The sequence below is a fragment of the Alligator mississippiensis genome, chromosome 16 (genome assembly GCF_030867095.1).
Source record: "Alligator mississippiensis isolate rAllMis1 chromosome 16, rAllMis1, whole genome shotgun sequence".
Lineage (NCBI taxonomy): Eukaryota > Metazoa > Chordata > Crocodylia > Alligatoridae > Alligator > Alligator mississippiensis.
Window position 1 is genome coordinate 12,437,348 of NC_081839.1, and position 14,913 is coordinate 12,452,260.

At 55.3% G+C, this 14,913-nt stretch overlaps 2 protein-coding genes across 4 annotated transcripts; both read right to left on the bottom strand.

Annotated features, from left to right (window-relative positions):
- Positions 1-951: 951 nt before the first annotated feature.
- Positions 952-10,206, bottom strand: LOC132246480 (maestro heat-like repeat-containing protein family member 2B). 3 transcript variants are annotated; one of them, XM_059719614.1, is made up of 16 exons: positions 10,003-10,206; positions 9,370-9,428; positions 8,621-8,728; positions 7,813-7,935; positions 6,716-6,868; positions 6,339-6,365; positions 6,013-6,092; positions 5,492-5,627; positions 5,246-5,341; positions 4,775-4,879; positions 4,462-4,585; positions 3,945-4,054; positions 3,287-3,439; positions 1,976-2,130; positions 1,535-1,678; positions 952-1,049 (listed from the first exon to the last, which is right to left on the bottom strand). In XM_059719614.1, the coding sequence occupies exons 1-16, from the start codon at positions 10,187-10,189 to the stop codon at positions 1,022-1,024; spliced, it is 1,788 nt and encodes a 595-aa protein (XP_059575597.1). In that variant the 5' UTR covers positions 10,190-10,206; the 3' UTR covers positions 952-1,021. The 3 variants fall into 3 exon arrangements, with proteins under 3 accessions (XP_059575597.1, XP_059575596.1, XP_059575595.1); XM_059719613.1 differs by lacking the exon at positions 9,370-9,428 and having other exon boundaries at positions 10,003-10,083; XM_059719612.1 differs by lacking the exons at positions 8,621-8,728; positions 9,370-9,428; positions 10,003-10,206 and adding an exon at positions 8,169-8,614.
- Positions 10,207-11,014: 808 nt separating this feature from the next.
- Positions 11,015-14,562, bottom strand: LOC132246513 (maestro heat-like repeat-containing protein family member 2A). The gene is made up of 5 exons (XM_059719652.1): positions 14,419-14,562; positions 13,817-13,960; positions 12,842-12,934; positions 11,568-12,374; positions 11,015-11,129 (listed from the first exon to the last, which is right to left on the bottom strand). The coding sequence occupies exons 1-4, from the start codon at positions 14,452-14,454 to the stop codon at positions 12,276-12,278; spliced, it is 372 nt and encodes a 123-aa protein (XP_059575635.1). The 5' UTR covers positions 14,455-14,562; the 3' UTR covers positions 11,015-11,129; positions 11,568-12,275.
- Positions 14,563-14,913: the final 351 nt, after the last annotated feature.

Below are 14,913 nucleotides of genomic sequence, written 5' to 3' on the forward strand. Positions count from 1 at the left end.
CCCTGCATGTTCAGCACAGAAAGTTCCCCTCCACCACTCGTCCCGCTGCCTAGAGCACAGATGCAATCCAGCCTGCCTCTCCTACCTGGCCAGCTGGCACACCCCCTCGTGGTGTGTCTGAGGGCTCTCAAGTAGTGGCCAGGTTCCTGCTTTGGAAAGGTCTGCAGCCACTCTCTCCCCCAGGCCCTTTGATATAGTGCAGGCCAGGGTCTCCATAGAAAGCCTGGGGAGAGAGAAGATTTACAGATTTACAGACCCTAACGAGATGCTGCGTCCAGAGCAGAACCAAAACGCCCTGTCACTCGGGGGCCCGTTACTTAGATATTTGCTGCGCAAGGCAGGCAGCTCAGATCAGACTGATGCTGCCATTTTTTCTCACGCCTTGCAATCCCGACAGGGACAGGGAGGGCAGGGCCTTGCACTAATCAGTGCTGGAAGCCAGACGGGACGCGTGGAGGCTCTCCCAAGCCAAATGCACTGCGGAAAGAACTGGGCAGCCATTTTTCTCTCCCTACAAGGACAAAGGCCACATGTAAAGCATGGGAGCATGCAGAAGTCACATGCCCAGGTCCCAAGCACCGGGAGCCCAGCGTGTGCTGGTCACTAATGGAGGTTGTGAAGTCCCTGGGCTAAAACTGCCAGTCCTGTCACAGAGGGCTCAGACTGGAGGAACAAATAGGCCCTCCCAGCCTTAACATTTCACACTCTGTGCTTCTCAGACAACCCCAGATACTTTCAGCTGCCAGGACCAAGGCAGCTCAGCACAGCCCTTGGCAAGGACAAGAACACCTTGCAGGCAGCTAGACTGAAGTGAGGCCAAACCTGTGAAACCAGGTGCAGCCTACTCCTTACCTGCAAGGGTTGCCCACTGTGCACACCTGCCCCTTTTGCAGCTGCCTCCGCCGGATGCTTGCTGTGGGCATCGGCATGTCCTGCCCCACGGTGCGGCCAACTTGCTCTAGAAGAGCACACAGGAGCTCGGGGAGTAGCTCCCTCAGGACTGAGCTGGAGTGCATGGTAGTCAGCATCTCCAGAGATGCACATGTTGCCTGAAGGGATAGAGAAGACCAGAGTCAGCCTGGGGAAGACACCTGGAAATCCATAACTCCAAGACTAAAGGTCTCTTCCCCACATCCAGGAGAGCTCAGAACAGCTCTGGCAGCAGCTCCCTTCCCAGTCACATCCCCACGCTCCCAGTCACATCCCTTCCCAGTCACTCCCTTCCCAGTCACATCCCTGCACTTCTGCCTGGGAAGTGCAGAGGCACCAGCAGCCTGAACGCAGAGCTGCAAAGCAGAAGGAGCCTCTCGGTTACACAAGTTCCCAGTTCCAAAGTCTCATGGAGTCAGTCAGCCACGCAGCATGAAGCTGCTGTGTTTCTGCTGCTGATGGAAGAGCGGGGGCGACCCAGGGGACAGGACAGCAAGGGAGAAAAGCTTGCCCCACGACCTGGCATCCTACCTCAAGCTCTTGAGAACCAGGACTCTAGCCCTCAAGGGGGAATGGACAGAGCTGGGCTTGGGCTGTCACTTACTGCGAGAGGTCCCAGGGCTGCAGTGCCCTCAGATGGGCTACCCTCTGTGCCAGCTGGATAGTGGATCTTCTCCAGAAGCAAACGGAGTATATGGAGGGTGGAGACGTCATCCCTCCCCAAGGCCTCCAGAGCTCAGAGGTGTCACTGCAATTGAACACAAATTACATATGAGCTGCAGATGCTCCTGTGATGTCATGAAGCAATAGGACACTGAAGCAAAGGCCAAGGGCTCTCCTGGCCTAGGACGGGGTTGGGGCACAGTCATGTCATCTGCCAATGCCGTTAGGCACGAGCCTGGTATTTCCTACCCAAACACAGTTGGACGTTAACTCTTACCAAGTCACCCAAAGGATCTGCAGCTGATTTGAAACTCTATGGGCTTTGCCAGGCTATGGGATGTGTGTGTGCCACCAGGCACAAGAGGTAGGGAGTGGCAAGTACCTGTCCATTGGCAGAGGCTTGGCAAGGAGGCTGGTGATCACTGCCTCTAGGTGAAACATGGCAAGAATGCCAACGCCTTCTAACAGGAAGCCTCGCATGGACCTCTCCTGCATTGTTGGCATCCGTATAAAGATAGTGGACAGGATGTCCGGCACCTGGAGAGAAAATAGCAAGAACAAGGGTCCCTTTCTCATTCAGCCAGCACACTCCAAATCAAGCCCTCCCTCAGTTTGGCAATTTGCTGCCATCTTAGAAATTCCTTGCTTTGAGGGACCAGTGTCCAGACACTGCTGCCTCCGGCTGATCCTAAGAAGTGAGCACGTCCCTATGCCCCTAGTTGGGGTGAAAATGGACACCATGACATGTGGGCAGACACCAACCAGCCTGCACCCCCTCAGCCTTTCCCTCACCCATGTGCACACACCTACAATCTAATTGCATGTCTGCCTGGGACCCATTTCTGCCTGACCTGCTCACACAAACACCCCAACAAATATCAACACCTGGGGGTAGTTTGAAGAAGCTAATTTTGACCTGCTGTGTGGATGCTCAGCTCAGGACCAACAAGCACCGCCAACGTCAGAACCCCTGTGAGAATCCCTGGGACCGCGAGCAAGATGATTGTAAGTGTAATTTTTCCAGGTGAGACCAGCTTTGCTGGAACTGCACACTGGAGTTCACACTTCTCAGTTCTAACTGCACCTCCCTATTCTGCACATGGCCGGGCCTGCGGGACAGTAGGTCCAGCTGCCCATAGCCAGTCCCATCCAGAACAGGGAGAGGGTGGAGGCTGCAGTATCTCTAGCATACAGTCTTTCCTGCGCCCTGTTCCCAACCCTGCAGAGAGGAGCAGGATGGAAAGAGCATTTCACATAGCCTCTACCAAGGCTGGGAAATGCCTGAGGATACACAACCATCTCTAGGTCCTGCCTTGCTGTGGACCCTTTGCATGGTGTGGCACTGAGGGAAGTGTGCATCTGTTCCTCATGCCTAAGCATGGTGTTCCAGCCCAGCCACAGCCGGGTGCCTCAGGCTCCTTGTTGCCCTCTCCTGCTGTATTTGCCCCACAGTCTATGTTTCCAAACCTGCTGGGGCTGAAAGCTCTTCTAAGTAATCTAGGTCACTGTGTTCTCTCTCTTGGATAAAGCTGATCTGCTCTTCCCCCCCCCCCCCCCCATCTCTGGCTAGCAAGGGAAATGGAACTTGCTTCATGTCCAGGGATCAACACTAAGATTGCTGTCCGCTCCACATGAAAGCAGTGTTTGAAAAGCACAAGGCAAATGCAGAAAGCCTCCTCAGCTTCAATTTTACCTCATTCAGAAGGGCATCTCCATTCTCCCTCAGGACTGCACAGAACCAGTGGCCTGCTGCTGTGGCACACGTGGGGCTGGCAGAAAGCATGCCATCCATTATTGTCCCCACCAAATCAAGGGCCTGGGTGGAGGGCAAGAATTTGCCAGTGACCTGGAGACAAATAGAAAGAAGGGAAATTGCACTGAACCCCAGAATTCAAGACAGATATTAAAGAGTGGTGCCGTGTATAAGCTTGGGCCTTACGGCAACATGGTGCATGTGCAAGAGGTGAATCCTGGGTTTGAACGTTCCACCGTTCTTCAACGGAGAGAGCATCAATTGACAACACAACACAAACACAGCCAAGCTGCACCTCAGGATAAGTTAAAATGGGCACATGAGGAGACCAAGTCCTGGCTGAGGCTCTCACTTGGATGCTGTACTGACAAAGGTTTGTTCTTCTGTGCAAGGACAGAACTATCTGCCAGACTTTCTAATCTTGCTCTGACTTATTCTTTCTACATGGACATGGGCAAACAGTGGGTGAACCATATGTGTCCCAAATGCCTCCCCCATGCATGCCAAAGAAAGAGATAAACCACGTGTGAGCAAAAGAACGGACAATGAAGGACACCCAGCTCCCAGAGTCTCCACACCAGCTTCTTGAGCCACTGACCTTCGCCATTTGGCAGGATGATGTCAACACAGCCTCAGGGCTGGCAGCTTTGAGCTCCTCCCGGAGACCTCTCAGCTCCCCCTCTGCTGCATCCATTGTCCTGGACTGGCCTGGAATGAAAATAAGGAGGAAAAAGTGCTGTAATGATGTCTGAAACAGAACCGTGGCTCCATGGAGGAACCATGTGCGGTGTCATGGGCAGTGTGGTCCAAGGATGATGTTTGAGGTCTGAGTGACTTCAGTGGGGTCAGAGGTGCAGCGGGATCAGAGCTGCTACAATCCTCTCCCCATTTCTGCTAGGCAGGCTTCTTTTCACACTTCCCAAAAGAGGGTCAGGCCCTTCACACCACGCACTTCTTCTCTCCTAAGAGGAAATCTTCCAAGGGCCAGTCATGGCCCTTTTGAGGTGCTTTTCAGGTGTCATTAGACTAGCAGTGAATGGACAGAGCAGACGAGTAGGCATTACCAGAGGGAGAAGAGGGGCAGAGTCACTTGCACCTACTCAGAGTGCCCTTACCTTGTAGCTGCAGAAGGCAGAAAATGCAGTCGGCGGCCCACAGGCGGGATGCAGCAAGACAGCTGCAAGTGTATGGTGTCAGCAGCCCCAGCAGGGACCCAAACTGCTCCAAAGGCTCTTGTAGCTGAGAAAAAAGGAACAAGAAATGAATGACGTGTGCCTGTGTCTGGCTAGAGTGATATTCAGATGTATGATCCTCGGAAGGTGAAAACAGGAATGCATCCCTGTGGGGCCCTGTCTGCTAGGGGAGCTTTCTACATCTCAGGGTGAGGCTGCCAGGAGGACATCAAGGCAAGAGTTAGACCATACTTACTCTGCAATAGACCGTCTCCTGATAGGCAACAAGGAGCTGGGAGCTGGCCTGCAAGGCCCTCTCTCTCTCCCACTCCTTGTCAGAGAAGATCCACGGCTCAAGCAGCTGTTGGGAGAGCAAACTACTGTCAGAGGAACTTTTACAACAGCTCAGAGGACCCATTTCAACAGCACACATCACCATCACCACTGAAATCCCTCCAAGCAATCTGCTTCTTTTATCAGCTGGATACACCCCAGGCAGACTTGAATTCCCCTGAAGCCAGAGCAGCTGTTGAGTGACCATGGCACAAGAAGATGCAGCTACTAGGGATGTCAACGGGATGCAAGGGAATTACTATGCATTGCCTCAAGGACACCTTGGGAGACTCCCCTCTCATTTGCCCTGCTGAGGGAAACCTTCCTCCCTGTTTTTTGCCCCGCTTCCCCTTCCCCAGGAAAACAGCTCTGCCTGCTCCTGCTGGCTACTCACATGGACCATTTCCATGAACCAATTCTCAGCGGGGTCTTCTTCAAGGAGGCCCCTCATGAGCTCGCCCAAGGCCTGCATGGACAACTCGTGCAGTGCCTGCAAGCAGGAGATAGAAGAGGGAAGCTCAGGGCCAGCGGGAGCATGCGTCACAAAACCCAGAACCATTCTAGGGAGGCCAGGGGTGACTGCCAGGACCCAGAGCAGGCTGGGGAGCAGGTCCCAGCAGGTGATGCTGTCTAGGTGTACCTGTACTTGGACAGCGTCCTGAGAGGTCTCACCCTCTTCCCTCAGCTGCTGAACAGCTGGAAGAGGCAGCAGGCATTTTAAGCAGTCATCCAGGATGTTTCTGTTCTCATCCCGATTTAGTGAGGGTTTCACCTTGCTGGCAGAAGAAAGAGAGGACGAAAAGCCCTGTCACACTGACTGCCAGCCCCAAGGGAAAGTGGGTGCTAAGATATGATCTGAACCTAGAACCCGAAATCCAAACCCCGCTGGACCTGGCAGCTGACAAGCTCCTGGCACTCCCCCCAACCACTGCTAGCTGTCCCACAACCACCACCACCACCAAGTCTTTCAAGTCCAAATCTCCAAGTGGACCAAACACATTCAAACCCTCTGACCCCAGCTGCAGTGAGAGCAGCCTGTGACCTGAGCCCTGCAGGTGTCTCAGCTCCAGATCTGATGGGAAGAACAACGGAGGATTAAGGAAGGAGCTCATCTCTGACCAGGGCATCCCAGTGCCAAGGGCCAGGGCAGGAATCACCTACCTCAGGTGCTTAATGGCAAGCATGGCCCTGAGGCGAACAGGAGAGGCCAAGGAATCCATTGGTTCCTCTTTCATGAAGTCCTAAAAGGCAGAAACGGAGACATGACACAGGGGAAATGGATGTGGGAAGCAGAGAGCTTCCCCCCACAAACCCACCAGGCTGCCCTCCCAGGTGAGCCATAAACAGAGCCAGGGCTGTGCTGGCTACTGCCCCAGGATCCTGCTCAGGTCCAGCAGCAGGGACTCCCGCCTGGGGAAGGTCGTTGTGCCTCCTGCAGGTGGGGTCTGGGAAGAGCACAGGCAGAGGTGGGGTCATTGAACATTTACCTTATTGACAAAGTTGATGCCAAGCACCTGGGAAGTGAAATGCAAAACAATCGTCAATGCCTGGACGGCTCCAGACTACAGCTCCCTGCCAGGTCCAAAAAAGGGCTGGGCTGGGGAGTGTTGAGCAGTGCAAGGGCATGAATGCGTGCCCCCCTCCAGCGCAGGACAGGATGTCAGGAGCGTCTATCCCAGCACTCTCCATGCATGGGTCCCTCCCACTGCACATCATCCCAGAAGGATTAACATGGATGCTCATCACAGGCGTGTGTTCAGGGGGAGGATCAGACAGTCAGAGCCTCTCTAGGCACCCAAGTGCAAAGGAAACATCAGTCCCATGGCAGGCCTCTTCCCGACATGGTGCAGTCCCAGGCTCTTACCTGGCAGCTGGTCATGTAATACTGCAGGACCTTCCTGGTGAGATCATGCTCCACGCAGGGGAGCAGCTGTGTTCGGGGGGCATGGACAGCAATTCGGCTGTAGGCCAGTATCAAGGCCCTGTGGGTCCTGGCTCTTTTCCCTTGGTGATAGTCCTGCACAGGGTGACATGACACTCACACCAGGGCTTCCCATGCCTTCTGCCCCCCAAGTAGGAGTCACTGCTGACCAAGGAGTTGCCCAGCAGCAATACCGGCTCTCCCTGCCACTCACAGGAGACCCACAGCTCTGACAGCACCATCATCAGTGCTTTGTTTCAGATGCCTCATCTTCTCTGTCCTGCAGCCTGGGTGACTCGGGCAGAGAGAGCTGCAGTGCCACTCTGAGCCGTGGAAGTCGGGGCAGGGGCGGGGGAGAGTTTGTGACCCACAGGAACTGGGGCAGCAGATGCATTGTGCCCAGGGCCGCCTCATGTATTTGGCAGTAAGGAGTCCCTGGGCACAATGCATCAGGAAGGCTGCGGCAGGTCTGTCCGTGTGAAGGAGGTGGCTCTGCCTGTTGTGCTTTGCGCAGAAGCTGAAGCTGAAGCTCTCGGCAGGTGTTTGGGGCACCGTGAACGCCCTGCTGGATGCGGCCTGGACCCAAACACCTGTCAGCGCTGAGGTGCTCAGCTCAGCCATGGTGGCGGCTCCGCTGGGCTGGGTGAGCCCTAGAGGAGAACCTTAGGGCCCATTTTACAGCATTTGGGGCATGTGGATTATGCACTCGGAGCTGGTACTTTGAGGCTGGGCAACAGGGCTCATGTCTCCTCTCCCATGGCTAACTGAAAGATGTGAGAAAGACACAATCTCTTTCTCTGGGTGAACATCAGATGTAGTTGCCTCAGTGCCTGAAAGGGGCTGGTTAATTGTTGACTCATTAACCTGGGACATGAAAAACCTGAGTAGTAGAAACTGTGTTCCCCTCTGTATCACTGGAGACCTGATGTGGAGCATGTTCCCTGGGAGAGGGCATTACCAGGGAGAGGAGCCACCGCCAAGCTGCTCTTCTCAAGGGTTTCTAGGGGAAGGAAGTGTGAGAAACCCCCCAGCTCCATTACCTGCAGGCGGCCGACTATCCCAGACACCTGCACTTTACTCAGAGCCGCACCAAAGTCCTCCATTGTGCCCAGGGTGAGGTCCAGGTGGCCCTCGGCTGAGAATGCCAGGATGGTCACAACGTGCTGGAAGCCAAGAAACGCACTGGGGAGTGAGCAGGGCTGTCTGGCTGACAGACCCCAGAGTCCTCCCCATCTCCCTGATACTAGAACTGCCCGTCCGACCCGCAACAAGTCAGGGGGCTGTCTGAGGGAAAGGACAAGGGAAGGCCAGGAAGCAAACAAACCCGAGACACAAAGCAACAGAGAAGTGAGGACACGGGAGGACCTGATATGTCTGGAGAGAACAGGGTCCTCACCTCTCTCTCAGAAGCGTTCATGTAATCTGTGCCCTTCAGAGATTTCTGGAGCTGGGATTTCACATGGGCAACATCCTGGCAAGAGGCCAAAGTGGTACCAAGTGCCTTATATAGGAAACTCTGAAAGAAGGAGACCACCCACCAAAGAGCTGGGAACACAGCAGCCTGCTGGTCAGGACAAGAACTGCCCAGAAACACACCCATCCCTAGGAAGGACCAAGAGAGTCCAGCCCCAGCACCCACACACCGAATAACTGGCCCCACTCTGCAGGAAAATGGCAGCTAAAGGCAGAGAAAGAGCCCCAGGGGAGAATCCCACTTCAGCTCTGTGCTCCCTGTGATCAAGAAAATAGAACGGAAAAGCGCAAACTGTGGAGAGAAACTCTCTGCAGCCTCCTGCCACAGCACCACCAAACAGCTGCAGAAACCCAGCCGTTGCCAAGAGCACGCACCTTCTCCGGGGAGGAGCAGGCATAACTGGCTGTCTGGTGCTGCAGCTCCAGGCTCAGCTGACTGCTCCAGGCATCGTCATCAATGCTCTTCAGTGTCATGTTCAGGAACTGAGGGCACAAGTGAAGGGAAAGAAAGGGTTGGGTGCATGGGCTGAGTCTCTGTCGTCCTCCTCTTCTTTGCCCTTTCTAGCACCCGAGTCTCACAGGGAGACTTGGCAGCCTTTGGAGAACGCTCCAGGTGGACACCCTAGGATCTTCCTGCTTCTTGCTCTCCCCTCCTCATCTCTGCCCAAGGATCCTTCACAACCTGGACACCAGTGGACAGAAATGTGGAAGAGATTGTGCCAAGAAACCTGTCCACTGGGGAGAGATTGTGTAGAGGGGGGAGGCTGGATCAAGTCAAAAAGGCGCCATGGGCTCTACAACGGGCACCTCCAACTGCCAGGGACTTGAGTGCTTTGTTGTGTTGAACTTGCATTGTGATAGGACCTGGGAATTGCAGAAGCCCCCAACCAAGGCCTCATCTCCTTCCATTTCTTGAGCTCAAAGACTGTACGGAAAGGCTGGAGGATCCCAAATGGACAACTCTAGATGCCAATCCAAACTCAAGGCCACTGGCAAACCTTCCAAGTTGGACTCTTGCTGGGTTATTGACTTTCATCACCTCATTTCCCTGAGGCATGAGGGAACCCTCCCTTCTCAGACAGCCCTGGCTGGCTGCAACAGCAGCTCTGAGAGCCACCCTGTACCTTCAGCAGCAGGTGCTCCCACCACACATTGTCCTGGGAGGTCTCAGGATTTCCTGAAGCTGGGAGGCAAACAAGAAGGGTGTCACTGCCATAGGCACTGAAGAAGAGTCTTAGTTGCCTCCCTGGGCATCAAGTCTTTAGCAACTCCTGCATCCGCACCCAGTCACCTCCTGGGATCCCAAGGTCACAGGCCCTGCGCTCTAGTATATACCCTGCTGGCATGTCTGAACGTTGTGCATGACCAGTCCCTGCAGAAATGGCCATAAGGGGCCTGGAGGGTGCTCAGCACCTCACGGATGTGCTCGGCACAGCACAGTACAGGACTGGGCTTCGTAGAAAGGCAACATGAACAGAGGTTTCGTCTGGCAACAGAAACCTCCCAAGAGTTCAGAGAACTGCAGGAGAGTGGTTAATCTGGTGGAGCCCTTCATGGGCAAACCCTACCCTGGGTCCCATCAACCTCCATGTTGTCAAGCCCCTGGATTCGCGCCCCCTGGCAAAGAGTAGAAGCTCTCAAGCATGTGATGCTGCAGAGGGGGACCGGTGCCACGGGGGGCTCCAGGAGGCTGCAACCTCCCCTCCCCTCTCCCTTTCCATTCTGCAGAGATACTGTGCTCCTTCCTTGCTTGTTACCTTCAATAGTCGAGAGCAGGATGGGAATCTTGACCCTCCACTGCTCTCCAACAGCAGGGTGGATCATGCGGTGCAGAGCCCACAGTGCCCGCAGGGCAGAATGTGCGCGGCTGCTGTCACCCAGGGCCGAGGCAACCACCTGACAGCACGAGAGAAACAGGGGCTCAGCTCTGGAGTGGGACTCCATGGCTTTCTTTAGGAGGGAAACTGGCCTCCACCATACATGGCCAGAGCATTCAGCAATCAGACAGAGGCTGAAGTGCTGTGCTAGGCTGATCCTGCATGCCCCTCCGCAGGCTGCGAGGCAGGGGCAGAGCCTGGCTCTGCTCTGCAAAGGGAAGGGAACTGTGCCAGCACAGGGCAGCGCCGAGTGTGGGAAGAGACAGAGCGTGCTCCTCCAGCTAAGGCTACAGGCACGTGTCCCCACACCACTGACCCTCCCCACACCTCTGGCAAGTACCTCTCCAGGGCTACTCACCAGGAGTCGCGCCAGCAGCCCCTGAGCCTTAGGAAATGTGGCTGGAAAGAGAAAGAGAGCATGGCCATGTGGGACTACTTTGGAACTGGGGGGGTGATGCTGCTACAAGCCTGTCCATTCCCAATGCACCCGCCCGTGGCTGCTCGGGGAGCTGGGCACAACTGGCACTTTCATGGCACCTTCCGTGCCTGGATCTCAAGGAGCTTTACCAAGCAGCCTTCACTCCCAGCCCCTCTGTGAGGCAGGCACTGCTCAGTCATCATTGGATGAGTGGGGAAGCTGAGGCAAAAAGGCCCTGGGATTCCCCTGTGGCACAGCATAAATCTGGGGCAGCTCTGGCTTGGAGGAGCCCACATTGCCTGGCTCTCCCTCCCAGCTTGGAATGACCCAACTGGCCCTCCCGCCTTGACCCTGGTTCTAATGACTCAGCCTGGCACTTCTGAGGCACACCACACTCCTGCTCAAGACAATGGCAGGCTTCAGCCTGCTACAACAGAAGCCCCAAGTCCCCAGCATCCATTCCTCTTACCATTTGGCTCCTAGACAAGCTGGACTGCTTGAAATTATAGGCCACTAAGTCCCAGGCCCAGTCATCCAGGCCCTGCACACTGAGCAGTGTCCTGACGAAATGAAGGACGGCCTTCTTCACCTGGAGGGGAGGAGAGGACAGATTGGAGTCAGGACGGCCCTTATGCCCTAATGGGGGCAGGGACCGGCCATGGCACAAACCCTCCCTCAAACCTTGGAAAGGATGACAGGGAAGGAGAAGGGTCCCCAGGCCTCCAATTTTATTTCTAGGGTTTATAAAGAGGCAAGAGAACTGCGTGTCTTTCCTACTCAGTAGTCCCATATTGGCATCGGAGGGAAAGCAGATCCCCTGCCCACTGGCAAACTGATGTCACTTCCCCAGATCCTGACTCTCCCCACCTCTGGAAGCAGAGGGCCAGGCTCTCTGCACTGCCTTCCCTGAAGACGCGGATAGGGAAGAAAGGTTTTCTCTACAAGAGAACCAAGAATCTGGGGTGGGAATTTTGTGTCAGGTCCATGTGCCATCCCCAGCACAGCCACTGCTCACAAAGCACCTCACCTCAGTGCTCTGATCACCAAGCATGCACCTCATGGCCTTGACTACAGCACATTTTTTCTGGCTCATCTCGGGCACTGGAAGGAAAAGGAGGGCACAATATTGCTGTGTTCTGGGAGCAATCCACAGCAAGAGGCACCCGGCTTGCAAAAGACCTGCTTGTGGCGACCTGCACAACCTCCTGTCTCTACTTTGCAACCTGGGAAAGTCTCTTGGGCCATAAAAGGGCTCGTTAAACCTCTCGACTTGAGAGTGCTGCCAGGAGAGGTGTCCGAGCAGGATTTGGTCCCAGCATTCCTGTGTCATCCAGCAGGATGCAGGGTGCTACTGGCCCTCTGGGACCGAGCAGCAGAGGACGGAGGTCTGACTCTAGCTCTACAGCCAGGGCTCTTGAGCGCAGCTAGAGCAGGACAGGTCATTCGGCCTGGACAGTCCTAACTCAGTTCCTGAAGGGTCAGCCAAGACAGCAGTCAGCACATTTGCTCTGGTCATACTTACAGTCAGCAGCAATGATGCCGCTAAAGATGGAGAGGGATGCCATGCAGCTTCCCTCTTTGTCAGTCTTGAGGCGGGAGCCCACAAAGGAAATAAATTGGTCTGGGGAGAGACAGGTTGCAGGGGAGAAGAGCAAACCTCAGTGGCCTCAGCACTCCTCGTTCTCATTCCCCTGTCCAGGGTTTGGCACAGAGCAGGGAGGTTTGAAGGAAACCCCTATGTCACTTGGAGCCCCCTCTGCTTACCCAGCAGGCGGAGACAGTAGAACACCTTGACCTGGTTCTCTGAGCCCGGCAGCTGTGCGATATCACACACCTGTGGGAAGAAGGCAAGGGATTCTCCATAGTCCCAGCTGGGTGCAGGTGAAAGTGTGGAATGGATCCTGTACTCCCACTGTCCAGAGTCCTTTTGAGTCCCAGGAGACATCACTGCTATCACACACAGCAAGAGCCAAGAACTCAAAGGTCCAGACCATAAGCAAGAGGGGACCCTGATTTCCAAGTCCCTTTAGCAACATGGCTGCTTTTGGCTGGACTCGCACCACAGGGTTGATTGTTCGGGTCCTGACTTGGTAGGACAGAGGGATTTGCATGGAGCCTCCTATCAGTTGAACTGGACTGAGGGAGACAAGGAGGCCACCACCTGTTTTCTTCTTCTTGGGCAAGCAGAGACGTTGCCAGCAGAGTGGGGCTTGGCACCTCCATCAGCTGGGTCTGTCTGGGTAATGGGACTTGGACCTGCTGGGCCTTGGGATGAGCGGTACAGAATCAACCTCCCCTTACCTGGGTGTGCAGGGCAAAGCAGATGCTCTTGAGTTTCCCATCGGGGAGAGGGACCTCAAAATCATAGGCTACCTCCAAGAGCTGGCTCAGACTCTGCAACAGACGGTGAAAGTCAAAGGGAGGGTTAGAGAGGAGAACCGTGGAGTGAGCAAGAGCAGAAAATTAGTGAGTGAGAAAAGATACCTCACTGCCCCATGCTTAGTGCTTATTGCTTTGGGGCTGGAAGTTTCGACATCTGCAAGTCTGGCCACACCACACTGTGCTGTTTGAGCCCCTGCCCAGTCCCCTGAATACACCCCACCTGGATTACCACTCTCCGGAGATTCAGATTCCTTCCAAAGGATGCCAGGAGGAGAGTGGGTCCCACAGCCCACAGGTGTCGTAGGCCCCAAAACTGACCGCAGAGTCAGGCCCAGCCAGCATCTGCCCACACAGCCCCAGGGACACAGGACAAGGGAGCACAGAGCTGAAGTGGGATTCTCCCCTGGGGTAAACCTGTGCTGCCTCGGGGGGCTGCCCAGGTGCAAACAAAGACAGAGCGCAGGAGACACGCTCCACAGGCAGAACCACTGTATAACATGCTCCACTTCTGTAAACCATAGCAGGGAGCCCGAAATCTCCATGCTTTAAACTGCCAGGCCCTGACCATAATCCCTGCCAAGCCCAGAGGGAGCAGAGCGAAACTCAGCTGGAAGGAGTGGTCTGGTAGTTCATTTCTTTTGTCTCCCCTTATCAGACTTCCTAGAAAATGGAAGCGGCATTCCCATCATAGCCATGATCTACAGACCCGGCTGCTGTGAGTTTAGCCTCCAAGTGTAGGCAAGGCCGATCCGTTAAGGGGTCTTGAATTGCACCAGGAAAGCCCCAAGAGCTACGGAGTTCCTAGGCCAAGTCGTACATGCACGCACGTGTGCCAGTGCGCACACCCACGCATACAGACAAGTGCCAATGCTGGTTTCCCAGGTGGCATCTCACCATGGTGACATGAAGATTGTCGACCCCTCCCTCGTATTGCTGCAGGAGACAGGGGAGCCTCTCAAAAACAGTATTGCGATGCCTCTCATGGTGGAGAAGGAGGCCCATTGCGGGTCCCAGCGCCTTGACCGCAGCCTGCTGCAGCTGCAGAGAAGAAAGGCAGGACTGAGTCCCTCCGGCAGACTTTCCAGGAGGTTGCTCTGGGTCAGGAAGAGGCACAGCTTTTCTCCTTCTCATATCAGCAGTGTCCTTGGTCCATCATTGGACCAGCCCCGTCTGCATGGTTCCCAGCTACGGCCGTGGGATATGGCCCCGAGGCTGGCTCCCCGCTGTGCTGATGTGCCCAGATTCATGTGCAAAGAGAGCAAACTCCTTGTTGCCATCCCCCTGGGCCCCGAAGGAGTCATGCCCAGAAGGAGCTCCCAGTGCCCACTGGCACCCATTAGTGCACGCAACTGCACACTGCCTGTGGGCAGAGCAGATTCTCAGACACGTGATATGAGCCCCGGAGACTGGGTCTTCCCTGCCAGCACTGTACACATAGGCAGAAATAGTGAAACGTGACAGCTGTGCTATGGAGCTAGAAAGACAGCAGCCCTCACCTCCAGGTCCTCGCTTGTCAGCCAGCTGCTGCTCATGAGATTAAAGAAAGGGAGCACATGAAAACCATAGTCGGCTGCCCGGCAGCTAGGGAACGGGCTCTCGTCTCCGACGTGGAATTTCAGGTTGGCAGCCTGGGCAAAGCCTTCCACAACTGCAGAGGGGGAGAAAAGACAAGACGTTTGCACAGGAACATTGGAGTGAGGTGCTGCAGGACATGCATGCCTGGTGGTCATGACAGTGTCCCGGCAGCCTCTGTGCTGCTCAGGGCAGATGGAGAATTTGGGACAGGTGGAGCACGGACCAGGGGCTACAACTAGGATTCAATCTGCACCATCTGCCCCAGGGCCTAGAGGCAGCTCCAGCCTCGGTGATGGCTCCTGGGAACTACTCTGCAAGGGTCATGAAGGGCCCAATCCTGCTCACTGCTCAGAGCCTCCAGCCAGCCCAGGGAGGGACGGTTCTCCACTCGTGGTTGGATCAGGCCGAGGAAGTGC

Bases quoted from the DNA above. Each gene is read 5' to 3' on its own strand.
- LOC132246513 (XM_059719652.1), bottom strand. From the start codon at position 14,454: ATGAGCAGCAGCTGGCTGACAAGCGAGGACCTGGAG. The intron at 12,935-13,816 runs GTGAGATGCCAC...CGTCTGTTGCAG, and splicing joins ACAATCTTCATGTCACCATG to AGTCTGAGCCAGCTCTTGGA. The intron at 12,375-12,841 runs GTAAGGGGAGGT...TTCTTCCCACAG, and splicing joins GCTTTGCCCTGCACACCCAG to GTGTGTGATATCGCACAGCT.
- LOC132246480 (XM_059719614.1), bottom strand. From the start codon at position 10,189: ATGGAGTCCCACTCCAGAGCTGAGCCCCTGTTTCTCTCGTGCTGTCAG. The intron at 5,342-5,491 runs GTACACCTAGAC...TCCTGCTTGCAG, and splicing joins AGGACGCTGTCCAAGTACAG to GCACTGCACGAGTTGTCCAT. The intron at 4,586-4,774 runs GTAAGTATGGTC...CTTTTTTCTCAG, and splicing joins AGGAGACGGTCTATTGCAGA to CTACAAGAGCCTTTGGAGCA.